The sequence below is a fragment of the Canis lupus genome, chromosome X (assembly GCF_048164855.1).
Source record: "Canis lupus baileyi chromosome X, mCanLup2.hap1, whole genome shotgun sequence".
Lineage (NCBI taxonomy): Eukaryota > Metazoa > Chordata > Mammalia > Carnivora > Canidae > Canis > Canis lupus.
The window spans coordinates 68,025,212-68,043,739 of NC_132876.1; the positions used below are offsets into that span (position 1 = coordinate 68,025,212).

An 18,528-nucleotide genomic window follows, 5' to 3' on the forward strand; every position below is an offset into this window, starting at 1 on the left:
CCAGGCTTGAATTCAGAGATACAAAGACTAACAAGTAAACCCAGTGCCCACAAAAATTTCACCATCTAATAACGGCAACAGAACAATGTGCTCAAATCCAGGACAGTTGGGGAGAATAGAAGAAATATTTCACCAAGACTTTGAACCGAATCTTGGAGGTTGATTGGGAGTTTGCCAGGTGAAGAAGAGCGAAAGACATTCTAGGCAAAGGGAACAAGGATTGAAAAGGACCTGGTGCCTCACAGAACCAGTGAGAAGTTTGATATAGTAGTAGAACATACAGTTTATAAGGGAAAGTGGGAAGGACTAAGGCCTAAGTGAAAATTGGAGGCAGATTATGAAGAGACTTGAACGCTGCACTACAGAGTTTATTTATACTTTTTTTTTCTGTGAAAACAGAGGAGCTTTAGTTTTTAGAAAGCTAACTCAGTAGCACATGGAAGATAGATTGCAAAAGGGAGAGATTTGAGAAAGGCAAACCTATTAAGAAGTTCAAGTACACTCGTATAACATAGTCTATATCATTCATTTGGTAATCTGTGTTCTGGGTGTCTGTATTTCCCCTCAGTGCTTAACACAGTGTTAGCTACCTACCTTGGTGGTGTTCATTCATTGAATGAACAGCTGAATAAATGAGTGTTTGAATGATAAGCATCTCAACATTCACATTGGAAAACTTCTCTTTTTAAGACAGAAGAATCAGAAACCTTTTACTGGAAAGGCTTCTAGTAGCAACTACCCATCCTTTGCAAGAAGTACCAGGTATCCCAGCTATAGGAAACATACATGTCCATGGGAAAACACTAGATTGGCAATTAAGGGAAAGGAATGGAGAAGACAAGCCCAGCACAAATAATACAAGTCATTAGTGGTGATATTTCAATCATAGTGCTCATGAGCTATACAACCAGTGATGTCATAAAGCCAGTGATCAGGGAGATACTCCCAGCTCAGGAATTGGGGGACCAAGTTTGCCAGCCAGGCATGGAATAAGGAAGCAATCATAACTAGAAGAAGATTTGGGCCCAGCTTGGAAAGCTGAGAGGAAGGAAACCTGCCCATATGCCTGGCTCAAGTATGTCTACCATAGAAAAATCCCAAACGTGACATGAGTTCCTATAAAAAGAAGAGTACATGGCTAATTTAGCAAATCACGCACTTTGTGTAATAAAGCTTATGGACTATCATATATAAGAATGTTCTGTAATCCAGTAATACTAGTTGGACCCTATGATCCAGGATAGAGTATGGCAGTTATGTTATGTAATGTATTCATATATACACATGTGTATATGTATTACAGATATATCAGGTATATGTATATATCTGAATCAAGTTTATTAACAAAATTTAATGAATGAAAAATATTTACTTAACCAGACCATTTTTGATGGACTGGTTGTATAAACTATGCTCGACTCCTATGAGGGAATATATGTAGCCATTGAAAAGAATCAAGTAGATTTATATACAAGTATATTACTGATGTAAAACAGTCTTGCAGTGCATCTGTAGATTGCACTGAATCTATAGATTGATTTGGGGAGGAATAACATCAACAATATTTCATCTTTCAATCCATGAATTTGCTATATCTCTCCATTTTCTTAAGTCTTTAATTTCAAATTTTCATTTATACTTTTCAGGGAACAAGTCTTGCACAAATTTTGTTATATTTATCCCTAAGTATTTCATGATTTTAATGTTATTAAAATGATATTTTTAAATTTCGATTTCTAATTGTTTGTTGCTAGAATATAGAAACCCGATTAATTTTATATTGATCTTGAATAAAGTATCATTGCTAAACTCATTAGTTATAGTAGCTTTTTGTAGATTCGTTAGCATGTTTCATGTATACAAACGTGTCATCTGTGAATAAAGAAAGTTTTACTTATTCCTTTACAATCTTCATGACTTTTATTTCTTTTTCTTGCCTTATTATGCTGGTTGGAACCTTCAATGTGATGTTAAATAGATGTTAAATAGAAGTGGTTAGAGCAAACATCCTTGTCTTGTTCCTGATCATAGGGGGAAGCACTTAATCTTTTATGATGAAGTGTGATGTTAGCTGTAGGTTTTTTCATAAATGTTCTTTGTTGGGTTGAGGAAGTTCCCTTCTATTCCTAATTTACTGAGAGGTTTTCTCACAAATGAGTGTTAAATTTTGTTAAATGCTTCTTCCTCATCTATTGAAATGATCATATGGTGTCCTCTTATTCTGTTAATACAGTAAATTGCATTAATTGTTGCTTTTTTAAATGTTAAACCTTGCATTACTGGAATTAGTATCTTACTTAAGTATTTGATAGAATTCACTAGTGAAAACATTTGAGCCCGGAGTTTTCTTTGTGGGAAGGTTTTTTATTATGAATTCTAGTTCTTTAATAGTTATATAACTATTCAGATTTTCTATTTCTTCTTGCTTCCATGTTGATAATTTGTCTTTGAAGGAATTTGCCCATTCACTTAAAATATCCTTTTATTATCATTTTGGTGTCTCTGTAGAAGTTATAGTGATATTCTCTTTCATTCCTAATATTGCTAATTTCTTTCTGTTTTTCCTGATCGTTTTAGCTTGTGATTTTATCAGTTTTATTGAATTGTATTTTTTTCAAAGAACCAGCTTTTAGTTTCATTGACTTTTTTCTTTTCTATTTTATTATTTCTGCTCATATCTTTGTTATTTCCATCCTTCTACTTACTTTGTATTGACTTTTAGTTTTTTTCTAGTCTATGATAGAAACATAGTTTATTGATTTTAAACCTTTCTTCTTTTCCAATACAAGATTTTATACTATAAATTTTCATCCAAGCACTGCTTTACCTGCATCCCACAAATTTTGATGTTTCCATTTTCAGTTACTTCAAAATATTTTCTAATTTTCTTCTGTAACTGATGGAGTTATTTAGAAGCATGAGTTTTTAAAAATTAATTTCCAAATATTTCAGGACTTTCCAGATGTCTTTCTATTTACATTCATTTTAATTCTGTTGTGCTCAGAGAACATACTTTGCATGATTTCAGTCATTTCATATATATTAGAATTTGTTTTACAGCCCAGCATATGATCTATCCTGGTGAATGTTTCATGTGCAATTTGCAAAGAATGTGTATTTTCCTGCTATTGAACAGCATTTTTTATCATTATCAATTAGGTCAGATTAGTAGAAACTGTAGTTTATATCTTCTATATCCCTATGTATTTTGTCTGCTTGTTCTGTCAATTACCAAGAAGGTTGAAATCTCCAGCCATGATTTGGGATTTGGCTATTTTTCCTTTCACTTATGTTGATTTGGGCTTCATGTATGTTTGAAGCTTTTTTATTAGACATATATACATTTAGGGTTATTATATTTTCTTGATGAATTGACCTCTTTATTATTATGAGATCTTGTTCTTTATCTCTGGTAATATTCCTTGTCTGATTTCAATATTGTCACATCTGTGACAATTTGATTATTATTTGAGGGGTGTGATTATTATTATTATTTGTGTGATTATCTTTATCTGTTCATTTACTTTTAACCTATTTGTGTTTGCATATTTAAATTGAATTTCTTGTAGACCACATATAGTTGGGCCGTGATTTCTTATCCAATCTGGTCTGACAATCTCTGTCTTTGGGTTAGAGTGCCTACACCACTTATGTTTACATAAATTATTTATATGTTTAGGTTTGAGTCCATTTTCCTATTTGTCCCATCTATTCCTTGTTTCTATTTTCCTGTCTTTTTTAAATTAAATGAATATTTTTAAGGTTCCATTTGTCTCTTTTATTTGCTTATTATCTGTAACTGTTTTGATTTTTTGTGGTTGCTCTGAGGATTACAGTATGCATTTCTAACTTATATTATACCTTCAAATAGTATTACAGTATTTCATGTACAATGTAGCACCCTTATTGCAGTGTTCTTCCATTTCCCTTTTCCTTCCCCTGTGCTATGGTAGTCCTATATTTTACTTTTGCCTATGTTATAAACCCCATGATACATTGTTATTGTCTTGCTTTAAACAGTCAATATATTTCTAAAAATTTAAAACATTTATTAGTGTACTTAAAATAAGATAATAAACCCAGTACACATTAGCACAGACAACATGTTGTGATTTTTAAAAAATAACTATTTTCCAAGACAAAAAAATGTCATGAGAAGACTCTCATTGCTATACATTTTTGCATATCTCTATAATGTCTGGCTTAATAAATGGCAACTTACTTCTCATACCAGCTTCCACAATGTATTATGATGTTTTTGTTAAAGTATAAGAAGAAAAAATAAATAAATAAAAAATAAAGTATATGAAAAAAATTCAGCTTTACATGGATATGTAATTGGAAAAGGGAGGAGTATTTTAATAACCATTACAGATAATTGTGGATGTTCTTCTTTGATACTACACAAAAACTCTACAAATGGTTAGTGTCTTAAAGGTTAATATATGGAATCTGAAACTTATCAGTGACATTTTTATATACTGTTATATTAAAATTCCTTGGTTATCTTGTACTTTGAATAGATATTTGACTCATCTTGTACATACTGATTATTTGGAAAATATTGGTTCACTAAGTTATATAAATATTACAAATGCTAAAACATTTTTTGCACTATTAAAAATCACATTGATATCAGCACTAATTTCATTGGAACAAAGCTTAAGTTTGGGAAAGCTGTCAAGCTTATAATGACAGAATAAAGTTTTCCAGTATATTAATTTTGACTCAAAAAGGTAAATATCATTATTGGCAACAAATTATGTCAGTTGTTTACCCTAAAGGCTCACTTCATTTTCTAGAAGTATCTGTCAAATACTCACATATTTAATCATGGTTTTTCCATCAGTTGTTCTTTCAAGCAAAAATGGTGTTCATGAAAAGTGGCTAGTTAAGACACAATTTAATTACAGACGTGGGGTTTTTTTCAACACAACCACCATAATGTAGTTTATAACAGAAGCAATTTTTCATAACTCCTATTTTGTCACATAGAATATTAAACCCAAGATCAAGATTTAATAACTTTTAGTACTTCACCAACGATATTCTTAAGTGAAATTGAATTTTTAATGTGACTACATGGCAGTATAAAGAATACAAGAACTACTGGTATACTTTGGTGCTACTGCCTTAATTTATATCATGGTGCCTGCAGTTTTATCTACCATTGGTTTTGTACCCGCATGCAAATATAAGCAAAGTTGTTCCAGGAGAAACCATGAGATTCAAACAAGTTATTCAACATTTTTAATATTTCAATACCACTTGTGTTTGTTTTCAACCATTCAAAAAGAAAAAGTCTTCTTCAAAGATTATTTAGTGCTGATACCACATGACTATGAACAAAACAAGTCCAGTCACATTTGTATACTTGTCTGTAAGGTGAAGGTACAATTATGCAAATAAGATAATAAATCTTCATGTTTAGAGTTAAATGTTTAAATAAGTTACTGTGCCATTGAAAACTCAATACTATGAATTATTTTAGTAACTTTTCATTCAGTAGGAACTGAGCAGTGTCAACTGTTCAGGGTTTTATTGACCCTAAACTATTATGTGCATTGCCCTAGTCTGTGCAGTGCAATAACTTGCATAAGAGGCTTCAGTGACTTTTTCTAGTTTGAAAAGCTCTAGCAAACAACTTTTGGGTTTTAGTAAACTCATCATAACTACACTTAAAATACTCAAGTTCTTTCCCTTTAACTATGAATAAATAGTCTGAAAATGATGCCATAACTTAAATAGCAAATTATTCTGAAACTATACAAAAATGATCTGTGCACATGACAGTATAAGGTAAATTAATTATAAATATAAAGGTAATTTTAATCATATTTTCATTTCTTGCTTACAATTTCACCATGTCTTTGAAGTAAATGTCTTCCTACCATGAGTTAGAGCCCTTCCTGATACGTCAGTTTCATCTTTTTCAGCTTCTTTAAACATAGATGCTACAGCTCTGGTTTGAGAAAGCAAGCCTTCTAATCTCACTTTATTAAGCCAACAAACCATATTCTTGTTATATTTCTGTCTAGGTGGAAGATTATTTATTATCTAAACAATAATAAAGTTACAGAGATTATAGCAGGTATAATTAAGGATACCTTTTTCATGTCCCCCCAGTGGTTGGGGAATACAGGCACTGGTCACAGTGCCAGCACTTCAGAGGAGACAACTGAAAAACTTAAAGGAAGGGATGGAAGAGAAGATCCAGAGCCTGACAAGCAACAGATCTCACACTAGGGGAACCTGTTGTATGGTCTCTGGCAGGAGGTGCAGGGAGGCAAGACAGCTACTTATATCAGCCAAAGGATGCAGTGCTCAAGCTAGAATGTCCCAGCTATGAGCAGATCTGGACTATATCCTCTATCCCCCAACCTGGGCTTACCACCTTGTGTCTGGACTATGTTGCTCCACTTACTCTGCCACCAGGCTGACAGCCTGCCTCACTCCTCCATGGCCTTTAGTGGCACTCCTTTGCAGTCAGCACATATTCAGCCACCACTGGATGTGCTGCTCCCAACATGGCCCTAAATTATCAAAGAAATTAAAAGATGAGTAAGGAAATATTTTTACATTTACCCATATATTTGTCCTTTCCAGCATTTTTCAGTCCGTCGTGTAGATCCAGGTTTCCATCTGGTAAAAGTTACATTTTGCCTAAGAACTTCAGTTAATTTTTTATCATAATGTAGGTCTGTTAGCAACAAATTTTCTCAGCTTTTGCTTGAAAAGTATATTTTTTTCTTAATTTTTGAAAGATATTTTCACTGAGTATAGAGTTCTAGATTGATAATTATTTCTTTCAGAACATTAAAAATATCACTCCATTTTTTCTATGCTTGTATAGCTCTTCATGAGAAGTCTGTAATCATTCTTATCTTTTCTTCTGGCTGCTTTTAATTTTTCTCTTTGTGACTAGTTTTTAGCAACTTGATTACAGTTTGCCCTGGTATGGTGTGTGTGTGTTTCCTATTTGGAACCCAAAGCTTCTAGGATCTGACAGTTTACAGTCTTTATCAAATTTGGAAATATTTCAGCCATTATTTCTTTTCTGTCCTTTCTGTACTACTGGGACTCCAGTTAAACCTATGTTAGGCCAATTTTATTGTCCCATAGGTCGCTGAGACCCCCCTTTTTTATCTTTTATTTCTGTGATTCATATTGAACAGTTTTGTTGCTTTGCCTTTAGGGTTATTGATCTTTTCTCTGCAGTCTATAATTGCTGTTAATCCCATCCAGTAAAATTTTCCTTTCAAATATTGTATTTTTCATTTCTAGAACTTCTATTATAAAAAACTTCCGGGGATAATAAAGTCTTTTTAAAAATATATGACCAGGAAAAAATCTTCCATTTCTCTCTTCACTGTGTTCATACTTTCTTTACATCCTTGAACATATAGAACATAATTATAATAGCTGTTTTTAAGGCCCTTGTCTACTAATTCCATTATCTCTGTCATTTCTGAGTCTGTTTCCATTGACTAATTTTTCTCCAGGTTATAGATCACATTTTTCTGCTTCCTTGTATGTTTACTAATTTTTAAACTGTATATCCAATATTGTAAATTTTCCATTACTGAGTGCTGGATTTTTTTTGTATTTATTTATAGAGGATTGTTCTTTTTTCTGAGAGACAAGTTATTGTGGATCAGTTTGATCCTTTTGAGGTTTGTTTTAAAGCTCATTTAGAGTACGTCTTGAGTAGCTAATTTAGCCCATTTTGAAGGAACTGCCCCTCTGAAGTCTCTACACATGCCCCCCTGTATTCATTGAGGTCTCTCTACTTTGACCTTATGTGAATTCTAGGAAGTGTTCCTCCTACAACTTCTTAGTAATTGTTTCCTGGGAAATTTTTTCTAGATTATCTTTGTGAAGTTTTACCCTGTCCATGCTCAGATCAATATTCATCAAAAGACTCAAAGGGAACTCTGCATATTTCTAGTACCCTTTTTATGGCTTAGCTCCATCCCCACCATTTCTTACCATCCTGGCCCTTATGAATTCCAATCTTTCTCCTTTACTTGAGATAATTAGACTCTATTTAGATTCCCCCCACCTCTGCATCACAGTCCAAGGATTACCTCCTGGGAGAAAGCTGGGGTGATAACAAGGATCACCTCATTTGTATTTCTTTTCTCTCAAATTACCATCTTGTGTTGCACATTGTCCAATGTCTAAAAAAATATTTCCAATATTTGGTAAATATTCCAGTTGTTTCTAAAGAGAAAATAATTTCACATCCTCTTTCCCTTCATAGCCAGATGCAGAACGCTTTTACTTATTTGCTTCCGTTTTTTTCCTGTCTTCATTTTTGAAGAATATTTTTCTGGATATGAAATTCTAAATGGACAGTTTTTATTTCTTTTTCTGTCTCCATTTTTTTTTTATGGAGTCAGTCTTGTTATTATCATTGTTTCCCTGTATATATGTCTTTGTTCTCTGGCTACCCTTATAAATTTATCTTTGGTTTTCAGAACACCGACCATGTTATGACCCAGTATACTTTTGTGTTTATCCTACTTGGGATTTCCTGAGTTTCTGGATCTCTGGATTGCAGTTTGGGATATAATTTGGAAAATTCTTGACCGGTATTTCTTGCTCTTTTTTTTTTTTTTTGCCCTATTTCCCTCTCTGATGTCTGTCTGAAACTCTTGTTACAGATGTGTTATATTGATTAATACTGTGCTATAAGTTACTGAAGTGCTTGTCATTTTTTTTCCAATTTGTTTCTCTGTGCTTCAGTTTGCTTAATTCCCATTGATCTGTCTTCAAATTAACTACTCCTTTCTTCTTTAGTGTTGAGTCTGCTATTAACCCTATCCAATTAATCTTTTATCCCATTCCATCCAATTATTTTTTAAACTTCTTCATTTTAGGGCAGCCCCGGTAGCCCAGCAGTTTAGCACCACCTTCAGCTTGGGGTGTAATCCTGGAGACCTGGGATCGAGTCTCATGTCAGGCTCTCTGCATGGAGCCTGCTTCTCCCTCTGCCTGTGTCTCTGCCTCTTTCTCTCTCTGTGTTTGCCATGAATAAATAAATAAAATCTTTTAAAAAAACCTTCATTTTGAAATAGTTTTAGATCCACAAACAATTGCAAGAATAGTACAAAGAAGTCTTGTGTACTTTTCATTTAGTTTCCCCCAGTAGTAATATCCTATATAACTATAAAACCAGGAAATCAACATTGGTACAATCCAAAGAGCTTATTCAGATTTTATCAATTTTATATGCACTCACTTGTGTATGTGTGTGTATTTAGTTCTATGCAATTTTATCACACGTATAAATTGATGTAACCACTACCATAGCCAGGATACAGAACTATTCCATCACCACAAAGACCTCCCTTGTGCTATCCTTTATAACCATAGCTGCCTTCTCTTCCCTCAACTCAATCTCTAATCTATGGAAACCACTAATCTGTTCTTCATGTCTACAGCTTCTTCATTTAGAGTATGTGATATAAATGGAACCATGCAGCATGTAATCTTTAGAGATTGGCTTTTTCATTCAGCATAATTCCTTTGATAGCTGTCCAAGTTGTTCCATGCCTCAATACTTTATTCCTTTTCATTGCTGGATAGTATTCCATGGTATACAGGTCCCATAGTTTGGCCATTTATCCATTTAAGAACATTTAGGTTGTTTCCAATTTATGGCTATTACAATTAAACATTTTTGTAGTTTTTGTGGATTTAAGTTCTAATGTATCTAAAATCAACACCAGGAACATAATTGCTGAATAATATGATAAGTATAGGTTTACTTTTTTATGAAACTGCCACTCATGCTTTTTTATTACCATTTACATATCTTTTCCCACCAGCTTTACTTCAACTTCTCTATATCACTATATTTGAAGTGAGTTTCTTGTAGACAAAATATAATTCAGTCATTTTTTTAATCCATTCTACCAATATCTGGTTTTTAATTGGTGTGCTTAGATCATTTCCCTTTAATGTAGTTATTGATATGTTAAGACTTAAGTCTGCCATTTTATCATTTGTTTGTTCCCTGTTTCCTCTTCTGCCTTCCTCTGGATTACTGGATTACTGGATTACTTCCTCTGGATATTTTTTTTAAATTCCATTTTTATTTATATATAGTGCTTTTGAGTATGTCACTTTGTATAGATTGGTTTTAGTAGTTGCTTTAGGTATTAACATATATATAATATAAACACATAAAACATATATATGTACATATGTATGTATATATATATAAAACAATTTATTACTATCAGCATTTTGCCACTTTGAGTGAACTATAGAAAACCTTTTGTCCCTTTACGTTCCTCTTTAATATAATATTTTAAAATTTTACTTTACATAAATTGAAAACCACATCAGAAATTCTTAATAGTTTTCGTTTCAACCATCAAAAATAATTTTTAAAACTCAAGAGGAGAAGAAAAATGTGCTATATTTAGCCACATTTTTACTATTTCTGTTGTGCTTTCTTCTTAATGCTCTGAGATATCTTCTTTTATCATTTCCTTTGACCATTTTTTTAGGGTAGATCTGATTAAGACAAATTATCTTTGTTTTCCTTCATCTGAGAATGGCTTGATTTCTCTTACACTACTGAATATAGAATTTTGAGATGGAAGTTCGTTCTTTCAGCACTTAAAAAAATATGCCTTTTCCTTCTGGCCTCCATGTTTTTTTATGAGAAATCCATTTTCACAAGAATCATTATTTCCATATAGGTGAGAATATAAAATGATGCATAATTTCTCTACCTCTTTTCAGGGTTTTTATTTTTGTTTTTTTCTCCTTGTTTCAGATACTTAAGTATGATGAGACTTGGAGGAGTGGGTTTTGGGGGGTTTATTCTGTTTAGGTTTCATTCAGCCTCTTGAATATGTAGAAAGAATAGTCTTTCCCAAATTTGAGATTTCAGCCAATATTTCTTTGAATATTTTTTAAATGTCATCTTTATCTTCTTTTGATATTCTGATGACACAAATGTTTGTTATTTTGATCTTATCCCACAGTCTCTGTTTATTATTTTTTACTCTGTTTTCTCTATGTTGTTTAGATTGGGTGATTTCTGTTGCTCCGTTTCAAATTCAATGATGCTTTTCTTTATCATCTCCATTTTTCTATTAAGACTATCTAGTATGTTTTTTATTTTGATTATTGTATTTTTCAGTTTTAAAATTTCCATTCTTTAGGTTTTCTATTTCTTGGTTGATACTTTCTAATTTTTTATTGTGTTTAGCATTTTATAATTGCCTCTTGAAACATTTTTGTAATGGTTGCCTTAAAATCCTTGTCAGATAATTCTAACATATATGTCATATTGGTGTTAATATCTGTTGATTGTGTTTTCTCATTCAAGTTGAGATTTTCCTAATTCTTTGTATGATGAGTAGGTTTTTATTTGAACCTGGAGATTTGGGATCTTATTTTATGAGACTCTGGCAACTCTGAACTCTGTGTTCTGAATTCGCAGGCTAACAAGCCTGCAGCACTCTGCCTGAGCTCTACCACACATCACATAAAAAGTATATATAACTGTGACTCTAACCAGCGTAGCTCTTTTCTTTTGAGGGTTGAATTCCCTCTAGTTTCTCCCTGTTTGAGGATATTCTATAATATCTTCAATTTATCATGATGGTTAGTCTGATGGAAACTATTCTATCATTACCAGAATTCAGAAATCATGACTTACTTTTCATATTATAACTTTTGATAACTTTTTAAAGTTTTTCCCATATATGTAAAACTTCTTTTAAAATTTAAATAAATTGTTGGAATTAAAACATAAAAATTAAATGAATATATTTATCAGGCAGACCTGCTTTCATAGACCAGCTCCAGGTAGTGATCATAGTAACAATATATACTAGACAAGTTGAGAAAATTATTTTACCAGTCAGTCCCTCAGTTTGCTCACCTGCAAAATAAGGGATTATTGTGAGGATGAAGTGTATTGATCTACACAAAATGCTTAGAACAGCGACTGGCATATTTAAGTAATATATATAAATATGTTACTAATATATAATAAATAGTACTAATATAAATTAAATTTTAAGGACACCTGGGTGGCTCAGTGGTTGAGCATCTGCCTTTAGCTCAGGTCATGATCCTAGGATCCTGGGATCGAGTCCCACATCAGTCTCCCCACAGGGAGCCTGCTTCTCCCTCTGCCTGTGTCTCTGCTTCTCTCTGTGTCTCTCATGAATAAATCAATAAAACCTTAAAAAATTTAGACATAATTATTGTAATTATCAGAAATATTGATAAAACTCACAGCCCCGGGCTTGTTTCTTCTTAGTCCCTCAATACTGAGAATTTGGTCCCCAGTAAGTGCCTAATAAATTTTTAAAAAATGAACATGGTGCTGCTGTATTGGATGCTATGCAGATTTAGCCTAACAGCCCTTGCTGACACTGAGAGCTCATGGAACAAAAATGATGAAAACATATCTAATTGAAATATTATCATTCTATATGAACAAATTTGAGTGTAAGTAGATGAATACTAGAAATTATATATTTGAATTTTATATTTAGATAAGGCTATTTGTACCAGACATTCAGCAACTGATCCTCCTATTGCAGAAAGGTTTTATAGAGGTAGGATTTAAGAATTGTTTGAATGAGAAAAGAACTTAACATGTATTAAGTACCAATTATATCCCCTGTAAGTATATTCATATGTTAGATCCTTTATATGTATTATCTCATTTATGTCTCTTAGTAATTCTGTGAGGTAAGCATTATCCCTCATTTACTGATGAAGAAAGTAAAATAGCAGAGCCAAGATTAAAACTCAAATTTTTCAGAATTCTGAGCTTATCCTTTTTCTCTACTTTCAAGGATAAGACCCAGGATTTTGGCATAAAGAGTACATGGGAGAAAAATAACCACTTATTTAACATCTACTACTGACCAGACAACATACTACATGCATTATTTCATTTGGTTCTCAAAGTATTATTTTATTCAATCCTCACAGTAACTCTGAGAAGGAAGTAAAATAACATTTTTTGAGTGCCTGCTATGTGCCTAACACTTTAGTAGGGCTTATATAAATTACCTCACATGGTCTCCTAACAGCCCAGTGATACCTCTATTGTCCCCACCAGTAGGAGGAAACCAATCTGAGCTTCCGCCATATTTGCCTACCTCCAAAGGCAGCCCTAAAGACAACCGTATTTTTAAACATTTTGCAGAACACATACTCCACTTACTATGACTTTTTAATTTTTTTTTAATTTTTTTTTATTTTTTTATTTTTTTTTTAATTTTTTATTTATTTATGATAGTCACACAGAGAGAGAGAGAGAGAGAGAGAGAGAGAGGCAGAGACACAGGCAGAGGGAGAAGCAGGCTCCATGCACCGGGAGCCCGACGTGGGATTCGATCCCGGGACTCCAGGATCACGCCCTGGGCCAAAGGCAGGCGCCAAACCGCTGCGCCACCCAGGGGTCCCTACTATGACTTTTTAAAGTGTAATCCACACAACACAAAGTTCTCTCCATACCAGGGACTTTTTAATCTTTTGGGTGGTCATGGACCTCTGATGGTCTTTCCTCCCAGATAAATGCTTATAATTACACAATATTGGATACAAGTTTAGAACATTCAACAATTTCCTAAAGTCCATCAATGGATACATTATTTATTTAAAACAATCACCAAACAAACAAACAAACAAATCTGCTCTAAAGAACAGAAATAAATCTCAGAAAACAAGAGGGTTATTAATGGCTTAAATTATGAAGTTTTACAATTCCTTAGGACACGAACACCTATATTTGGCCATTCTATTATGTTTCACAAAGTTAAATGGTAGTCCTATTTCTCTTTTGGTTTTTTAGTATTGGCATTATTGACTTTTCTTTTCATATAATTCTTCGGTATGGGGAGACTGTCCTGTGCATGCATTCATAAGATGCTGAGCAGTATCCTGTCCTCTACTAACTAGATGCCAGTAGCACACACCTTGCACAGTTTTGACAACCAAGAATGTATCCAGACATTGCCAAAAATGTCCCCCGAGGGGAGGCAAAATCTCTCCCTATTGAGAACCACTGGTTTGTAGTAATTACATTTGTCACTCCTGAGTCACTTACAAGCATAAAGGAACTAATGACCAGACTTTTTTAAAGGTATATCTTTTTCTTACTTGATTAAGCTCTCCTACAATACTTCTCAACTGGATTAAACAAGGTGATTCATCTCAACAATTAAGTTGCTAGCTGAAGTTATAGTTTTTCCTACCTAAGAGACCTACAAGAAAGTTTATATAGTCACTCTACTTTCTTAATTAAATGATTGACTTATTAAGTCATTCAGAGAATATTTATTGAATACTAACAGCATGTCAGACATTATGCCAGGTGCTGAGGCTGTAGTGGTGAGAAGTATAGATGTGGTTCCTGCATCATGGAATGTGCAATCCAGTGAGGAAGACAGACTACAAGACAAGTAAAAAAATAAGTGAAAATAATTATAAATTGTGATAAGTACCATGATGGAAGTACAAAGAGTGCAAAGGTAGAAAAAAAAATGGATGTATATAAGGTCACTAGGAAAGGCCTCTCTGAAGATGTGGCAATTAAGGCTAAACTTGAAGAGTGAGGAAAAGCCAGCCAGGTTAAAAATAAAACAACTAGAGGGCAAGTGCTCAAGGCAGAGTAGATAATCATATGCAAAGACCATGAAGTAAGAAAGAGTTTGGTGTGTTCTGGGTACTGAAAGAGGGTCACTGTAACTAATGCTAGTCGGTAAAGGGCAAGGAGTATAAGGTGGAATTGGCAGGGACAAGACTGTACAAGGCTGTGTAGGCCATGGCAAGAAGTTGGATCTCATTCTTAATAGAGTGGAAAGCTACTGAAGGCTTTAACCAGGAGGGGTACTGTGATGTTTTAAAACTACTCTAAGTGTTGTGTGGAGTGGTGGCAGGAATGGAAGTATAGAGACCAGTTAGGAGGATGATGACGGTTGAGAAATGATAGTGATAGCAGTGGAGATGAAAAGAATGACCTATTTTAGAAAATGCTAAAAATTCCACCAAAAAACTACTAGAATGGGTAAATGAATTCAACAAGGTCACAAGACAAAATCAACATACAGAAATCCATTTCATTTCTACACTCCAGTAATGAAGCAGCAGAAAGAGAAATTAAGAACACAATCGCATTCACAATTGCACCAAAAATAATAAAATATCCAGGAATAAACATAACCAAAGAGGTGAAAGACCTGTACTCTGAAAAACTATAAAACATTGATGACAGAAATTGAAGATGACACAAAGAAATGGAAAGACATTCCAAGCCCATGGATTGAAAGAACAAAAACTGTCTAAATGTCTCTGCTACCCAAAGCAATCTAGACATTTAATGCAATCCCTTTCAAAATACCAACAGCATTTTTCATAGAACTAAAACAATCCTAAAATGTATATGGAACCACAAAAGACCTTGACTAGCCAAAGCAATCTTGAAAAAGAAAAACAAAATGGGAGGTATCACAATTCCAGACTTCAAATTATATTACAAAGCTGTAGTAATCAATAAGCATGGTGCTGGCACAAAAATAGATACATAGATCAATGAAACAGAATGGAAAGCTCAGAAATAAACCCATGATTATATGGTCAATTTATCTTCAACAAAGGAGCCAAGAATATACAGTGAAAAAAAGACAGTCTCTTCAACAAATGGTATCGGAGAAACTGGACAGCTACATGCAAAAAAAAAAAGAAACAGGACCACTTTCTTACACCATACACAAGAGTAAACTCAAAATGGATTAAGGACCTAAATATAAGACCTGAAACCATAAAAATCCTAGAAGAGAACACAGGCAGTAATTTCTCTGACATTGCTTGTAACATCTTTCTAGATATGTCTCCTGAATCAAGGGAAATAAAAGCAAAAATAAGCTATAGGAACAATATCAAAATTAAAAGCTTTTGCACAGCAAAGGAAACAACCAACAAAACTAAAAGACAACCTACAGAATGGCAGAAGATATTTGCAAATGACAAATCTAATAAAGGATTACTATCCAAAATATGTAGAGACCTGCACAGAGTCCATAAAGTCACAGAAGAGAGACAATTAGTCTGATTGGGGCAGGGGTGTGGGAGTCATGGAAGGTATACTGAAGATTATTTCAAAGTTTAAGACTGAATGAATATTAGCCAGGCATATAAAAATGTGTGAAAGCATAGGGGATTAAGGAGGGAACAAAGGAAAGGCATACAGCCATGAAACAGCATGATGCCTTTAAGGAATTATAAACAATGCAATATTACTAGAACATAAACTTTAAGGCGGGAAATGGGAGAAGTTGAGTCTAGATACATGCTACTGACAATGACTAACAATTATTGAGCACCTATTAGATGCCAGGCAGTGTTTTAAGTGCCTTACATGGATATCTCATGTAATCCTCACAGTTATACAAATATGGAAACTAAGAAAAAAGGAGATTGGGTACCTTGCCCAAAGTTGCAGTGTCAGAGCTGAGATTCAAACTAAGCAGTTTAACTCCAGAACCAGTATTTTAACTACAGAAAGTTGGTAAGTGTCATGCTAAAGAATTGAGAATGTACCTGTTGGCAGTACTGAATCATGGAAGGGCAGTGAATAGTCAGATTTATGTTTTGATGAGATGACTCATGATAAATTTAAGAGAGGCCAGGCTGGAGACTGTTGCAATACATCAGGCAAGTGATGGCTAAAGACAGTTTGAAATAGGGATGCAGACAAGGGAAATTTAAGAAATTTTTAGGAGGCAGAATTAGCACAACTTGGCAATTAATTGTATTCTGAGGGTAAAGGAGAAGGAGAAATCTAGAATATCCTCATGTTTTCTGGTTTGGCTGACTAGATGATGTTACAATATGATGAATACAGGAGGAGGAGCATTACAAGTGAACCATTTTTTACATTGAGTATTAGATGCCAGTGAACCCCCAAGTGAATCCAACAAGATGCAGTTGGATAGGAGTTTGAAGTCCAGAGGATAACTCATGACTGGCTATAGATCTGAGTATTATAAGCATGTCGTTAAAACTGGAAAGTAAATGTAATTACCCATGAAGAATATGTAAGACCATTGGGCCAATGGAGGAATCTTGGAGAGTTTCAGAGTTTAAGAGACTAGCAAAAGTGAGCTCACAAAAGAAATAAATGTATGGTAAGGACAGAAGTATAACACAAATTAAAATCATGGACTCTGGACCCAATCTGTGTGATTTTTATGTCTTTCAGGCTCTGCTACTTACCAGCTGTAAGACTTTAGGCAAGTTACTTCACTTGTCTCAGTTGTTTAAGGATTAACTGTACATATAATGCATGCAAAGCCCTTAGAATAGTGCCTGATAAACACATAGTGAGTACTAGCTAATACTTATAGGGAAAAAAACAAAGTAGGATCATGCAAACCAAAGTTGAAAGTTTAAAACATGGAGAGAATTCTGAGATGTGTCAGATGCAGCTGAGAAGTCCAATAAACTAAGGGCTTAACACATATGAATTAGGTTTGGCAAAACAGAAGCTTTGGTGACCTTGATGAGAGGAATTTCAATACAGTGAAAGGGCAGAGGAGAGACAATAGTAGGTTGAGTGTAAATAGAAGGTAAAGAAGATGACAGCAACAGGTAAGGCTAACTCTTTCAAGAAGCTTGCTATTTAAGGAAAACTCTCAAATGAAGTAGAAATATGTATAAGGGTACTCACCTCCGCTTTTTTGATAGAAAAACATGAAACTGCCCTAAATGTCCAAGAGTGAGGGGATAAGAGCTCAATAGTGGGATTGGGGAAAATGGTAAATATTGCAACAGTAATTGAATAGAAGGAGCTGGGATGCCTGGGTGGCTCAGTGGTTGAGCATCTGCCTTCAGCTCAGGTCATGATCCTGGAGTCCTGGGATAGAATCTGGCATTGGGCTCCCCGCGGGGAACCTGTTTCTCCCTCTGCCTGTGTCTGTGCTTCTCTCTGTGTGTCACTCATGAATAAATAAATAAAATATTTTTAAAAAGAATAGAAGGAGCTGACTGGAGATAAATAAAAGGATAATGAAGAAGCTTGGAAAGTGCTTCTGAAGTTTGAAACCAATTGGTAATACCCGTCTATCTAGTGATAGTGTCCTTCAATGGTGACAGAACAGAGAAGGCAAAGTTCAGAGGCTGATCTGAAGTGATGATTATTCCGGACAGATGAGGCAAAAAGAGGTTGAAGGTGATGTTAAAAGAGGGTTCAAGTATATAATACTGTGTTCTAGGCTGGATATGAGGCCAAAAGGAAACAGACAAACCAGGAGAAAGTAGAGATCAGGGCATTGGGGTGTCTCTGTGAGGTCAGAAAGCAGAATGAGGTGAAAGCACAAGAGAATTGATGGGGCCAGAACTTGGACTCAGTGTAAGATATTGGAGGCAGTATGGGAGAAAGGGCATAGATTTTTAAGTCAGGTAGACTGGAATTTGAATTATAGCTCCAATTTGAATAGTTACATGACTTTAGACAAAAGTTCCTTGACCTCTGTAAACTTG

General features: G+C 34.1%; 1 protein-coding gene across 9 annotated transcripts in view; it reads left to right on the forward strand.

The window, feature by feature from the left end:
• HDAC8 (histone deacetylase 8) overlaps positions 1-18,528 on the forward strand; it is a 218,308-nt gene that overhangs the window by 93,799 nt on the left and 105,981 nt on the right. For 2 of the 9 annotated variants that reach the window (XM_072817520.1, XM_072817525.1), the window contains one exon: positions 8,883-9,058. The exons of 5 other annotated variants lie outside the window; for them this stretch is intronic. In XM_072817520.1, coding sequence (XP_072673621.1) covers positions 8,883-8,909 — 27 coding nt within the window. In that variant the 3' untranslated portion in view covers positions 8,910-9,058. Of the gene's footprint in view, positions 1-4; positions 3,766-8,882; positions 9,059-18,528 lie in introns of those variants that run through there. 2 more of the 9 variants (XR_012026593.1, XM_072817523.1) reach the window with 2 other exon arrangements.